Source organism: Stegodyphus dumicola, chromosome 9 (genome assembly GCF_044657685.1).
Source record: "Stegodyphus dumicola isolate Sdum_Otavi_A_Nest chromosome 9, ASM4465768v1".
Classification (NCBI taxonomy): domain Eukaryota; kingdom Metazoa; phylum Arthropoda; class Arachnida; order Araneae; family Eresidae; genus Stegodyphus; species Stegodyphus dumicola.
In genome coordinates, this window is record NC_140776.1 from 11,922,262 (window position 1) to 11,937,763 (window position 15,502).

Below are 15,502 nucleotides of genomic sequence, written 5' to 3' on the forward strand. Positions count from 1 at the left end.
CTTAAATGTTAATGGAAATGCTTTACCATGAAATTTGTTCACAGAATTGCTATTTTAAGTCCTTAGCAATGAAAGCTTCACAAAGTGTTACTGCCCAATAAATTACCTCCCTCATAGTAATATCTGCTGTGTTAATGACTTGTGCCATCAAATTTTTTAAGTATTCAATCTTCGTTTCCTCAGTGTCTGTTAAATATAATTTCATCCTGGTGGTCATATGTGGTATGCAGATGGAAGTAATGCCCCCAATATTTTGCAGATATAAAGATATTCCTTTCATTAGGCAAATAATCCTTATGCTTTGCTTTAGCTAATCAAATCAGTCTAAAGAATGCCATTATTAAGTTTGTGCTTAACAAAAAGGAATCTGAATTTGTAGCCATAGTTGAAAATATGCTCTAAAAAGTTACATCTTTACTAAATATGAGTAAAACTTTTTTTTTCCTTTAATAATTCACAACTAGACATTTTCAAAAAATTTTTGATATGGTAACTGAGAGGTAAGAACAAAATTTCTGCTTAACATAAAAGAGTGACACAAAAGAAAAAACAAAAGTTCACTAGAATTAATAAGATTGTAAACTGCTATTTGATGTCGCTGTGTAATATTCCAGAGGCATCGCAGAAAGTTGTAGAGACATTAGGTTATTTCGAAGCAGGAAACATGAAAAATGCGCAATGCCCTCCCCGGGACTCGAACCACGGACCTCTCGAATACGCATCGAGTGTGCTGACCATTACACCAGGAAGGCATGCTAAGAAAGCAGGAGAAATACCTTATATGCACCCACCTTTAAAGGACGATTGAGGCTTAGGAGACCCAGTCGCCATATCCTGGTGGTGAAGAATCATCATCCATCAACTTCTAGTTGGGGGGCCACTGTAGAATGATTAGGTTATTTAAAAGCAGGAGAGATGAAAAATGAGCAATGCCCTCACCGAGACTCGAACCTCGAACTACTCGAATATGCAGCGAGTGTACTCACCACGAAGGCATGCTAAGAATGTGGGAGAAATACCTTATAAAAGGAAAGAGCAAAAGTTCAGTTTTATTAGCAGAAGACAAAACTTATTTGCCTCAGGATATTTTTTATAAATAATCATATTTCAATTCTTTCAATGTAATTAAAAATTATGGGATAATAATAATTACAGATTACCTATTCAGAACACTATAGCTGTCAACGGTTAGTGGACGGTAGTTAAATTCTATGCCTAAGTTAAATTCGGTAATTAAAAATCTATGCCTATTCTATTCAAAGCATAGGAAAAAGAATTCTCTCATGACAGGAGCATTTTATGGCAAAATATAGAAAATGAAACCCATTGAACAAGCTAAGTAAACCAGAAGAAATACTCCAGTATTCATTGTTATATTTATATGTATTAAAAATAAAATCAGAGATAAAAATAGTGCTTCAAACACTACAAGCAAAGAAAATACAATCTGATTTGTACTTTCCTTGCTTTTAATGATATGTTGTTAAATAATATAATGCTTTGCAGCATTTTATGTGTGATTGACATAATTAAACATTAGTTATAATCATACAAGACACTCTGAAAAATCTGCTCATGTGTTCTCTATGCTTAATTTGTACTAGTCTAAGTCTAGGAATTGTGTTTTCAGTAGCTATTGGATTTTTCGGAAAGTAATTTTGTGTTTTCTAATCAGAGGGCTTAATTGCATTTTTTCACAGCCAACTTCACGCTTAGGACGCATAATCATTAAATATTTTGACAGCTGATATTGCAACGCTTGTTTGTGAAAAAGTTCGATCGATTCTATGCAGTAGTCTTTGGTTGGTGCCATTTTAAATATGGAAAGTGAAAAGCAGCATTTTTGGCATATTTTACTTTTTTACTATTGAAACGGTACTTTTTTATTATTGTTCAAGCCAGAAAAAAATTATCTGACGTGTATGGAGAAGATGTACGAAAGGACGCCAGTGCCAAAACTGGTTTGCAAAATTTCGATCTGGCAATTTTGATCTTGAAGACGTGCCATGTTCTGGAAGGTAAGTGAAAGTTGATGATGACACAATAAATGCATTAATTGATGTAAATTGTCAAAAAGCAACTCATGAGATCGCTGAGAGATAAAATTTAACGAATTCGACCTTTCATGATAATTTTGAAGCACCTAGGTTTAATTTCAAAGCTTCACATAAGAGTTCCTCATGTTTTTAAGCTTTTCATCAGCTACATCTGGCCTTCCAGAATGCGATGCATCTTCAAGATGAAAGTTGGCAGACCGAAATTTTTCTAACCAGTTTTGGCACTGGCCTTCTATCAATACATCTTTTCCATACAAGTGAGATAATTTTTTTCTTGTTTAAACAACGTTTTTACCCTTTCAATAGTAAAAAAGTAAAATATGCCGAAAATGCTGCTTTTCACCTTCCATACCAAAAACTACCATGTAGAATTGATTGAACTGTTTCACAAACAAGTGTGCTGTATCAGTTGTCAAAATATATAATTATTATGCTGCTTAAGTGTGCAGTTAACTGTGAAAAAATACAATTAAGCCCTCTGTTGGGAAAAAATGAAATTACTTTCCGAACAACCCAGTAATTATAACTGATCCTTTGGGTTGTGTGTTTTTTTTTTTTTTTTTTTTTTTTTTTTTTATGCAGAAAGATATGGTTTTTCTGCTTTCTTTAAGTGCCCTACATCCAGAAATAAGAGACTGAAAAATCTAATGAACATGATGAACAGACAGAAGGAAATGAGTAACTAATGAAACACTTATCTGTAAAAGGTTTGTGAAAAATTGAGTGTGACCAACATCCATTGTGTAACAATGCACTATCTTCCATAAAAGTTAAATAAGCGTTAGGCACTGCTTTTCCTGCATTGTGGTAACACAAAAATTTGCAGCATATTATGACATCTATTTGCTGTTAAGCAATATATTGCAAGACTATTCGCAGTAGTTTTCTCAAAGAATAGCTTGCAAATGAATATGTATTTGGTTGGATTCAAGAGAAAGGTTAGATGCTTCCTGAAACACATGAATTTTTATTAGGACATTTCTGAGTGTTTCGTAGTTGAGATAAAAATGTGTATTATTATACTAAAAGGTATTTCTTTTTCTAATTTCATTTATAATGCATGTGAATGTTGTAATAAATGTTTAAAACTTTTCATTGTTTGTTTTATATATTTAATGATATCTTTTTTATTTTATTTATTTATTTTCCCATAAAGTATCCCATAGCAAAAATTTTTTAAAGTGATCTTCTTTTTAGGAAAATACCTTTCTGCGCTCTTTGAATAGTGTGTGTTTAAATTTTGGTCTCTATCTGTGCATGAGTTTGCATTTATATTGTAGAATTCTATTAAGAGAAAAATTTGATTATAATCATCCTGTATATAGCATATGAACACTCTAGTATTCTCAAAAGTTACACCTATTAAGAAAGAGTATACAATTTGCAATGAAACTGTAGTAGATTTCCATGATTTCAAATTTCAAATTCTATTTCTAATTTCAAATTCTATTTAGAGAATACTGAGGTTATTTTCTAACTCATTAACCCTCCCCGGCCCAAAAAATAATAATAATGTGAATAACATCATAACAATTTGAATGTCAGAAAACATTTTCACTTAAATTTCACATTCCTGTATAATAACAGTAGAATGTTATGGGAGGTGTGTATACTTCAGAACGTTATGAGATTGAAAAATAAGAAATGATGCCAGTCAGGCAAATGATTTAGATTGTCAAGAAACAAAAGAGTTTATTTCAAAACATTTAAAATTCCTATCATTTCTTGAATGAATTATGCTATTTATTATACTAACTTATGCAATCACATTTTTAAGCATTATAAATATTTTAACAGGATGTTCTTGAGCGTGCAATGATTAGTATATATGCTGGTAGAGACGTCGTCGAGCCAGGAAGTTACATTCATCAATTTCCGTATCCTTGTTATATACAAGATCAGTAAGTGAGAGTTATTTTTATTTGCAAATGGATGCTAATATATTATATAATGGAATGATTTGGTAAAATCTGGAATGTGATCTGGAATTTCTGTGATCTATGTAAAATTTATTTTTATCAATAAAGGAAAATTATTCATAAATTGATGAAACTTAAAAATTACTGATTAATATGTCAGAGAGAGAGAGAGGAGATGGACTCGTGAACTAAAGTTGTTATTTTAAAAAATTGTAAATACATAGTGTGTTCTGGAATGGACATTATAATTTTTCAAAGTAGTATTTCAAAAGCATTTAGAAAAATATTGTTCTCGCTGCATATTTATCTGATAAAATTTAAGTAAGAAGTTTTTTCACATATTATATAAGCTTTGATGATAAATCTTTTTAAAATGCTATGATTTAAGTAACATTGACTGCTCATAATGAGTTTAATAGCTTGAGTGGTTGAGCTGCTGTGTAACAAACGTAGGTAAGTTGGTTGCTATTAGAGGCTAACTTCTTATAAAAATTTTATTTACTATCACACAAAAAAGCAGTAGAAATGAATTTTTCTTATTATCTGCTTTTGAGATATTCCTTTTAAAAGTTGTGGTATCTATTTCAAGATACACAGTAAATGTACACACATATGCAAAAATGTATTATATGTGTATACACATACATATATGTACAATTGCATCAAATGCATATATAGTAATAGAACTTAATTTTCATTCTTCTCCCCCTACCAAACTTCATTTACAATAACTTGACAATGCATTAAATTTGTCATCAAAGTAAATAAAGAATAAAAAGTAAATCTTACCATCTAAATAAACATAAGTCTAATGTCTCTCTCTCTCTCTCTCTTTTTTTTTTTTTTTTTTTTTTAAACATTCTTTTCCTATTCAAATTTTCACAGTTTGAATTAGTTCAAAAACAATTTTGTTCATGAAATATTGACTGCTACTTTGGCTTGGAGGAATTGATTTCTTTTGTCTAGCAATTGTCATTAGATTATTGCATGCAATCAGAAAATAAATCCGAAGAAAATCCAAAAAAGGTAGAAAATTCCAATTTAGTAGATTTCCATGATTTCAGGCGGTGAAGAAACTACACATAAGGATATTGATGAGGCAAGATGAGAGCAATCATTTTCTAAGAGGCAGTGAAATTGCCATGCTGTTTGGGGGATAAAGAATCGGAGAAGGTAGAATGTGATGGAAAAGTTAAGGTGATGGTTAAGGCTACGCTAATTTCCACATTTGCAAAATAGATGCAAATAAATATCAAATTTAGCAATATTAGCAACTGAATGATCATTTAGTGACTTGCTGTCTGTCATCATACTCATTCCTACCATCCACCTCCCTCCTGTATTTGCTTTCTTACTCACTTTGCCCCAGTTGTTTCTGTCTGCCAACTCAGGCATGTCAGAAATTGTGGAATAAGTATGTATTTCATTTTTGTTTTGTTTCCTGAATATATAGCTGAATTTAGTTACTGCAGATTTTAATCGGTATGGATGGGCATAAGAAAAATAAATGACAGAATAAAGGGTTTGCACAAGAAAATTTGTACTTAACTACATACATAAGTGAGAACAAATTTCTTTAGATTATAGTTAAATTACAGTAGAAATGAATCATGCTATAAATTTAAATATTAAAAAAATTATTTATTCCCCCCCTCCAAAGTATAATTCATTTACTCTTATCCATTTTTTCATGGTTATATTTCCCTCTTTTATGTTTAAATTACATGCGTTGCATTCCATATATGTTACGATTTTCTTCATAAAACACAGAGCATATTTTATTATGCTTTTATCATATTAATCTTTTGTACTATTGTGGTATGTATAATAGAAGTACAATCATTAAAGTCCATGGTGACATTATGAAAAGTAAATATTCCCAAGAAATCTGCTATTCTGTATAAACTACACTACTTGTCTCTGCTGTAATTGGTCATAGTAATCAAATGGCATAGTTAAATGGTGAAAAAGAAATATTCCAACAATCTCCTCTTCACTGTAAAGTACATGTGACGTATATCTGCTGTGATTGGTCTAAAGCTTTTTGAAACCACATCCTCTCTCAGTCAGTGATGTATGTAGAATTTGACTTGATTCACAGCATGAGAGCACGAAGTAATATTTAAATGGTTTATTTAATATAAAGAAATAAAAGTAATTAAGAAAAGTATATAAAGATGAAGTTAACGGTATGCTGGATTAACATAATGATGTAAAGGCATAACATCGAAAGCACAATATAAGTTTATAAACTCTTGAAGACGTGTGAGCCGTCTGCTCACGTCTGCCCTCCACTCTCGACCAGGTCTCAGCGCTGTCTGGGATGATTCTTACTGCGCTGGGTTATGCTATACTGATGACGTCATAATCCTGGTATTCTAATTCAGCATTGGACATTGATGACTCCCACATGTATGTCATATGAGCGTAACTGTTTGCCAAACTGTGGCCACAACATGGCTTCTCAAATAAATTTAGATTTTAGAGTAAATTTTAACTATTGTGTTTTTTCATCTACAATTGCCTGCACATGTGATCTAGTGATTATTACTTAAGTTGCATAAGAGCCCAAGCTGCTTATTTCTAATCAGCATGTATTTAGTGGAAGTATATCTGAGCCCATGCAAAGTGTTTAGGTCTATGACATATATTCATCAGGAGTACAGAAGTTAACATGTGAAATAACTTTTACCACCTTGTCTTGATGCGAGTCTTGTTGTTCTGTTCTTTTATGATCATGCCATTGTCATAAAATCAAAGTTTTGATGAAATTTTTGTAATAACTGCATATCTCTAAAATATAGACTGTATATCGGATATTTTATGTTGGATTGAAATGTAAACTTCCATAATATCACAGAATGTAACAGTGTGATTTAATATTTAATGGTTTGTAATTAATAACTCTTTTCCCTCTGAATTTGTTTATTTTTTGCTTTAACTACCTTTTTAAAGAATTAATTAATGGTTTTACATTTTGTAGTTTTTCTTGTGTTACCAATAAATTATTTTGTAATTAGTATGATTATTCTTAGGTACATTTATAATTTAAATAATTTGTTGTCTTTGAAAAACTAAGTATTATTTATGCCTTCTGATTTATAATTCATTCGCATTTTTAAGATGCACAGAAAATAAAAGATAAGCTGTAGAAATAACACAAAGTTTTACAGCTCTACAGCAGTTATGATTCTGAAAATTTCACTTGTAGGCTATATTCACACACACAAACACACGTGTATGTATGTATGTGTATATAATTTGCAAAGAAATAAAAGGAAAAAAAAACTTTAATGAAATTCAAAATTTATAAAATTGATTGAACTACACATAGAATTGATTGGAAAAGAGATTTTGTTCATTTATTGGGGGGGGGGGAAGAGACAAGATGCGATCCTCATGAATTATTAGTTATTACATAGAGAGATTCCATTTTCATTGAAAAGTCTGGGTCTTTCTGTGAAATCAACAATTATCTTCTTTCAATTGCTTAAGTATTTTAATTACCCTTTCCAGATTAATTGATTACCAAATCAAATTTTTCATTTCTACAACAGCCCACCAGCGGCCGAGCAGTAAAGTCTCTGAACACTGGTAGTTCGGTCTGAAGTTCAAATTCCACGAACGGGCTGGCTGCATGGCCATTTTCGTGGTTTTCCTCATGTGTAACGTGTATATGAGCCAGTTTCCCTTATAAAGTCCTCCACGAAGGCATCCCTCCCCTTAGGCAGATAGCCCTCGTGTGCTTTGCCATAACTCAACACACCAACACCAATCATTTCCACAACAGTTTACATTTACTATCCAAATTTTTCTTTGTATTTCATAGAAGATAATTTTTAATTTATCTATAAATATACATAAATAATATATACAGTACAAACTCCGTAATCCGGATGTCTATTATCTGGAATGATCTATAATCCGGACCTGAAAGCCACAAACTTTACGCATGCTCGTAATGTATGCTTTACGCATGCGTGCATTGAAAGAAATGTTTAATAAAGTAAAAAAATAAATATTAAGCTTTTTTTTGTAAAATTTGATACCCTTTGGGTCATAATTGATCTTTATTTCATAAATTATGGTTTCATATTTTTAATTGTATAATTTCTGCATGCCATCTTACCAGATTTAAATTGATGATCTATAATCCGGAATCGCCGAAGTCCCGAGGAGTTCGGATTGCAGACTTTGTACTGTATATATATATATATTATATAAATATACATATAATATATATATTGTGGTGTAGCTATATTTGCTTTTGCATAATTTCTACCTCAAGTTTTTTATATATATATCTTAACCTCTTAGTTTATTCTGTTTAAATTTTTCTCAAACGTTGTTCAAATTTTACTCCTTTATTATTGTTATAAATTATTTTATCAGTTTTCTTTTCATTAATTGGTAGATATAAATATGTGTATAATCTATCAATAGAATAGATATAAATATGTGTATAATCTATCAATATATTTTTTCATGTTTATTTTTTAGGTTCTTGTTTATGATTGAACATGTTATGCCTCTGTGTCTGGCCATATCATGGGTATATTCTGTTGCTATGTTAGTGCAGAATATTGTTTATGAAAAAGAACAAAGATTAAAAGAGGTTAATATCCATGGTTTTTGTTTCATTTTTCTGCTGCTGTATAATCTTTTGTCTTACTTATGAGAAAAAGTTATCCATCAGGGATTTTGTTTAGATATTTGATATTAATTAAAAAAAAAGGATAGCATTTTCTTCAATAAATAACATTACTAATTAGATTTTATGTATTTTAAAATTTCCATTTATGAATTTTTTTGTGTAGGTTATGAAAACGATGGGTTTAAATAGTGCTGTGCATTGGCTTGCTTGGTTTATCACAAGCTTTCTACAAATGACTATAACTGCGGCTATTTTGACTGTGATCTTAAAATATGGCCTAGTACTGACTTACAGCAATCCTGTATTGATATTTCTAATGTTAGAAATATTTGTCATAGCAAACATAGCTTTCTCGTAAGTATTTTCTTGTTCATATTGTTTATTTAAATTGTAATAGTTAGTCTACTTAAAAAGTTACTTAATAGTTAATCTACTTCTTAAGCTACTTGCTGCTTAAAAAATATTGTAATTTTCTGTAATAAAATAACTTTTTATGGATTTTTTTTAAGTATCTCATATTGTGAGGGGCTATGAATGGAAAAAGTCAATAACAATGTGTAGAGCATTACTAGCTTAATATGAAATGATGCCTTACATAATAATAGTGGCTTGAATAGAAACCTTATTGGTACAAATTGGAATATAACCAAAGGTAACTTTTTTATGTTTAGTAAGGTTTTAAGTTTCTTATCACAACACAAGTTCACATGTGTGGTAGAGGAAGAAATAAACCTGTATTATTTATGAATGAAACAAAAGAAATTAGATCAATGTAGTATTATTTTTATGAGAACATTACTGTTATCTGTCATGCAGGAAATAAAGGTAAAGCTATGATACTCATTTCTTCAATGCAGGACAGGTATTTTTCTGATTCAGAAACTCAGTAGTCAGGAATAATAGTTTTGTTGCTATAACAACAAAGGTGGAATAGATTCCCTGGAGGAGAAAGGAAAATGCTTCCTCACATGTAGCAATCATTTTCTATATTTTAGATGTTTGTGTAGTAAATCCCTGCATTTTATATCTGTTATATGGAAAAGGAATTAATAATGGATAAATGTGTCTTTGCAAAAGTATTAGCATACAGATTGCTCCAAGAACATATGCAGAATAACAGCTACAGAATATTTTCCTATCTTTTGAATTACACTTCACTATAACTCATATTCTTTGTAAAGCATTAGAAAATAGTGCCTCAAAACTTAAAGCATGCTTTTTAGGGAAGAAAGGGGGAAGAAGCAGGCATAAGCTCATGCATAAGATGACAAAATTCCTTTATATACAGTGTAGTAGAGATATGAAAAACTACTGTTTTAAAGTATCAGATCAGGACACTTTACTTACTGAAGGGAATCAGTTCTTTTTTATGATTCACTGCTCACTAACAATGACCTCATCATCATGAAATCGGGCTTGGAACAGGAGTAGATCAAAGGTGGAGTGAAAAACAAAGAATTGAATAAGGAGAGATCAGAGGAATAAACTCGATCAAACTACTCAGTTCGTGAACTGATCTCTTTCATCTGTATTTTTGAGATTCCCTTAAAACTGCTTTCTACATAAAGGTAATAATAAAATTCTAGATTAAAAACAGAGTTCAAAAAGTTGAAAATTAAAACTAAACTCATTTTTGTTAAAGATTACATTATTTTATTTCTGTAATTGATAATATGTTACTACTACAAATTACAGTGTAAAAATACCTAATACTAAAACTATTAGCACTACAAAGAATAAAATATAAAAGTACTCGGTACTAACAATTTAATAAAAGACATCCGTTTAGCTTAAAAAAAAGATAATCAAGTTTTGATTTATGAACATAGTTTTAGTTAACTTTCCTGACGAGGACGTTTCTTTTCTCAATACATATCTGACTTACTTTTGAAAAGATCTGTTCACAGGACACTGAAGTAGCTAAGATGCATAATCGTTTTAGAACAGGTTCGTACATTGTGGATATATAAGCTTTCAGGACTCCCACCATAATAAAGGGTCATTGCTTCTAAGTAAGCAATCAATATATAATTATTTATCTAATTCCACTTTTGCAGCAGATCCTGGGTTATGTACCCCTTGAAGTTTGTTGGTAGTTTAATTGAACTCATCTCATATGGAAGAGTTTCATAAGATGTTATTGTTGGATGTGACTGCTGTACTTGGGGTGTCTTATGTTGTTCACTCAAGCATTTCATTATTACTACAACATTATTGTAGCATTCTCAGTATTTGAGATCATTGGTAAAACCTGTTTTTTAGAGCAGGTATTCAGGAGCATTGCCCACATCACTAGCTCATTGTTAGAGATTATTCGAGTCATGATCTGATAAATTAAATGATTTTTCACTTAATGTAGCAAGGAAAGAAATTTTAAGTTCTTTACTTAACATATCATAGGTAGAATTCCATATAGTTGATATGTCTTGTCTCAATTTATGTTTATTTCTTTCAATTTTCTTGCATTTCAGCAAGTTGACTTGAAACAAGTGAACTTTTTTTAAAGTACATCATTATCTGTTTAACTATGTTTTCTGTATTGACAACCCAACAACATGTTGCAAAAGTAGGTTATGAATGTGCAAAGGTGTTGAAACTTTGAAACAGTACCAACCCATTTCATATTTCATATGTTGTCTAAGTCCCATTTCATTATAATTTTGGGGTATAAAAAATTTGATTTATTTATTTATTATTTATTTTTTTGACTTGGCAAATTACAATTCAGGCAAAGCTTTGAATGAACTTTTAAATTCCACATCTTTACGTATAGAAAATAGATGGTATTCTTTTGCATACCATTTATAAAAGCTTCATGCCCAATTATTTACTCTTACTTAGTGTAATTGGCGTTTTTTACATAAATGAATTTACTTCTGGATTGTTGTTAAGCTGTCGAAAGTGAAGAAAAGCTGGATCCAGATCCAAATTCAGACCAAGAGTCAAATCTCCGACAGAGATTTTTTGCTGATTGGATGTAGAAGGAAATGCCAAAGCTGTTACTTGATACTGAAGAGAAAGGATTTCCCTAACTTCTACTTCAGTTTCATTGCCAGTTGATGGCAAATGTGGATGGATTCCTGATACTGACTGTTGAAAAGCCACTGGTAGATGTTTTCTTTTCAAGTGTACTTTTAGATTGGAAGCAGATTCCAAAGAACAATTCTCTGCTAACAATACCGGCATTTTCCTTTTTATATTTTTAATCTAATTTAGCAAAATAGTACCAAATGTCAGTCAGTGTTCTTGTATGCTGTAGGGTTGACATTTTGTTCTGCAACTGTGAAAAAAATACATTCAATCGAAAAATTTATATTTATTAATATGTGCTAATTTTAAAGATTGTCATAATAATATTATATAAAAATGGTAATATACGTATACCATGATACAGTATTCGAAAGAATCTAAATGAAACTCGAAGGAAGAATACCACACCTAGAAACTGAAGATGAGTAGATGCAGAAAAAGGGCTAGAAGCAAAAAGAGTGAATAATCAATACTTAGAAGGAGTCAGATCTGCAGTTAGAGCAGGAGCACTGGGGCACTGAGAACTGGGAATGGAGCAAACTAAAGGCTACCTGCTTTAAACAGATCATACTGCTAGATGGGAGGAAAAAACTTAATGCAGTTCCAAAAAGAAGTGGTTAGTTTTGCTGAGATGTATAAAATTTTATTTAAGGCTTTGTTTTTTAAATACTAGATGGAATAGTCAAACCAGAAGCATTCATATAGGCATAAAATAGGTAAGAGATATTTCCATTAAATAATAAAGGAAGTAATATTAGTCTTTACATAGGAGGAATCAAATTTTTTGGCATGCTTCCAACAAGAGCTCTCCATGAACTGTAAAAGAACAACCATTCCATTTTGGCAGATCACTGATCTCGTTCAGTAAAGTGAGTTGGTTCTTTGAATCAGTCTCAGAATGGATCGTCCAATTCTACAGTGTAGAAAGCTAATATGCTTGTAGTGTTTTAAATCAAATGCCAGAACTACGTAGAAAACAAAGAAGTTTAGACTTTATATCCTCCCTTTCCGAAATGTGTTATTTGATCTATCTTCTATAAAAATAAGTTTAAATATATAGTTTTTAATGATACTGTACTGAATGCCTTAACATACAATTCTGCATTTTAAAAGTCTCAAGCAGTTTTACTAGTTTTTAGTTAAAAGTGTTTATAACTTTCTTTATTGCAGTGTTTTTTGGAAGTTTATGTCTGTTAATGTATCAGCAAAATAAATAAATGACTATAAGTTCAGTATATAGCCATTTGTATTGTGTACTCATATGATTATTATATTTTTATAGGTTTTTAGTTAGTGTTCTTTATTCAAAAGCAAAATTAGCAGCTGCTTGTGCTGGTATAATTTATTTCCTTACATACGTGCCATATATGTACATAGCTGTTCGTGAAGAAGCTGCACATGATCATATCCCTGTATGGCTCAAGAGCTTAGCTGTAAGCTTCCTTTTTTTGCAAATTTTCTGAAGCTTTACTTTCCAATTAGTAATTAAATTTTCTTCGGGATAAATGTTTATTTTTTGCATATTAGTAGCAATATTAGCTTATATATATATTTTTTTTTTTAAAGAAGAAAGTTGCAGTTAGTTTATCAGACTATATTTTTCAGCATTTTCTTGGAAGCTATTTACTGGGAGTTCTCTCTCTCTCTCTCTGTTATATTATAATGCAATAGAACTCCAATAATTCATAAATAATAAATCTGCAAATACATGTAATCCGTGCTGATCTTCAAGCATAAACAAACAAAAAAAAAAAAAAAAAAAAAATTCAAAAGGATGACAAATTTGTTGAAAGCTTTTATTATATATATAATACAGGGTGATTATAATTAAAGTTTAAGTTTCAAAACGCTATAAAAAAAGAACCACTGATGAAAATGATGTGAAATTTGAAAGGAATGTTATTGAAGAAGGCGGAAAGCGTATGGCAGAAGAAAAAATTTAGTTTCAAAAGTTAGCAACAGATGGCGCTGTAAGCGGCAGTATCCCGACGAGAAAAGAGAAATGATTCGTAAAACAACGGCTAAGATGGAAGTTACACATAAAAACGCATTGACAAATTAGAATTGTTGAATAATTTTATTTGCATGACTGTACATATCACATCGAAAGGGACGAATCGGTTTCAAGAGTTTTGCGGCGACATACCGCATAAGAACCATTCATCAAAGAAGTTCGGAACTGTAGCGAGACTGGCGCAAAACATGTTCAATATGGTGTCCACCGTTGTGTGCAACAAGTTGAAAGCGACAAACAGCATGTTCCACAACGGATCGCAGTGTCTCCGGGGTGTTGTTAAGAAAGTGTTGCGAAATGCGTGCCTTTAATTCCGCTAAATTTGCAATTGGAGCATGGAACACAACATCCTTCAGATATCCCTACAGCCAGAAATCACACGGAGTAAGATCAGGCGATCGGGACGGCCAGGCTGTAGGGAAATGACGGCTGATAATTCGAGCATTTCCGAAATGGCGCCTCAGCAGCTGCTTCACGGGATGTGCAATGTGCGGAGGAGCGCCATCTTGCATAAAAATGATTTCATCCACACATCCACGCTGTTGCAGAGCTGGAATCGCGTGGTTGCGCAAAAGAGACGGATATCTCTGACCAGTGACGGTTGCGGTAACAGGACCGGAAGCACTCGTCTGCTCGAAAAAATATGGTTGTAGGATGAATGATTCCGTAAAGCCACAACATACCGTGACCTCTTCAGGATGAAGTGGTACGGGGTGCGTTGCCAGTGGATTTTCTGTTGCCCATATTCGACAATTCTGGGTATTCACGTATTCTGCCAGATGGAAATGGGCTTCATCTGTCCACAAAATTTTCCACGGCCATTCATTATCCACTTCCATGCGAGCCAGGAATTCTAACGCAAACGTCTCCCTAGCTGTCAGGTCAGACGGAAGAAACTCCTGCACATGGCCAATTTTGTACGGATAGCATTGCAGGATGTTTCGTACAATTTTCAGCACCGTGCTCGTAGGCCTGTCCAATGTTCGGGCAATTCCTCGTGCACTACACTGTTGCACACTACCGGCCGACCCTTCCTGTAATGCTGTGGCCACTTCTTCAACTACCGTCGAATGCACTCGCTTTCTCCCTCTTCCAGACTGCACATCAAACGAACCTGTCGTTTCGAATTTTTGCATCATTTTCTTTAGACCTATGACACTCATTGGACCAACGCCTTCTTTTATACCCTTCAGTGTCCTGAATTTTTGCAGAGCTACTCTTGCACAATCATCATTCTTGTAATACAGCTTTACCAGCAGAGCGCGGTCCTGCAGTGAAACACCCATGGCGAACGTCTGAGACGCGAAATGAGGAACAGCCTGGTACCTGGCGGCTTTATAACACTGAAATTTAACTAACATTTTAATTTACGTCTTCTTCCGCTTGCAGCGCCATCTGTTGCTAACTTTTGAAACTAATTTTTTTCTTCTGCCATACGCTTTCCGCTTTCTTCAATAACATTCCTTTCAAATTTGGCATCATTTTCATGAGTGGTTCTTTTTTTTATAGCGTTTTGAAACTTAAACTTTAATTATAATCACCCTGTATATATATATATATGCAAGTAATTAATAATAATCAATAATTTTAAATATTACATTAATAATATTTAAAATTAATATTGAATATTGTGATAAATATATATATAAAGGATTTATTTCTCTTCTTCTTTCTAATGCAATATTTTAGGGGGAAATGTTACCAATGGCATATTTGAAAATTGTATTTTACATGCTTTAATTTAAGAGCATTTAAAATTATTTTGTAAGTAATTTTGTTGGTTTACATGCAGTTTCATTTTTGTGATATGTTTTAGTGCACTTTTATT

General features: G+C 32.0%; 1 protein-coding gene across 3 annotated transcripts in view; it reads left to right on the forward strand.

The window, feature by feature from the left end:
• Positions 1–15,502, forward strand: part of LOC118194990 (ATP-binding cassette sub-family A member 2-like) — a 194,361-nt gene that overhangs the window by 46,566 nt on the left and 132,293 nt on the right. For all 3 annotated transcript variants that reach the window (XM_085823222.1, XM_085823221.1, XM_085823223.1), the window contains exons 16-19: positions 3,855–3,958; positions 8,477–8,591; positions 8,794–8,984; positions 12,943–13,093. In XM_085823222.1, the coding sequence (XP_085679348.1) occupies positions 3,855–3,958; positions 8,477–8,591; positions 8,794–8,984; positions 12,943–13,093 (561 nt within the window). The remainder of the gene's footprint in view (positions 1–3,854; positions 3,959–8,476; positions 8,592–8,793; positions 8,985–12,942; positions 13,094–15,502) is intronic.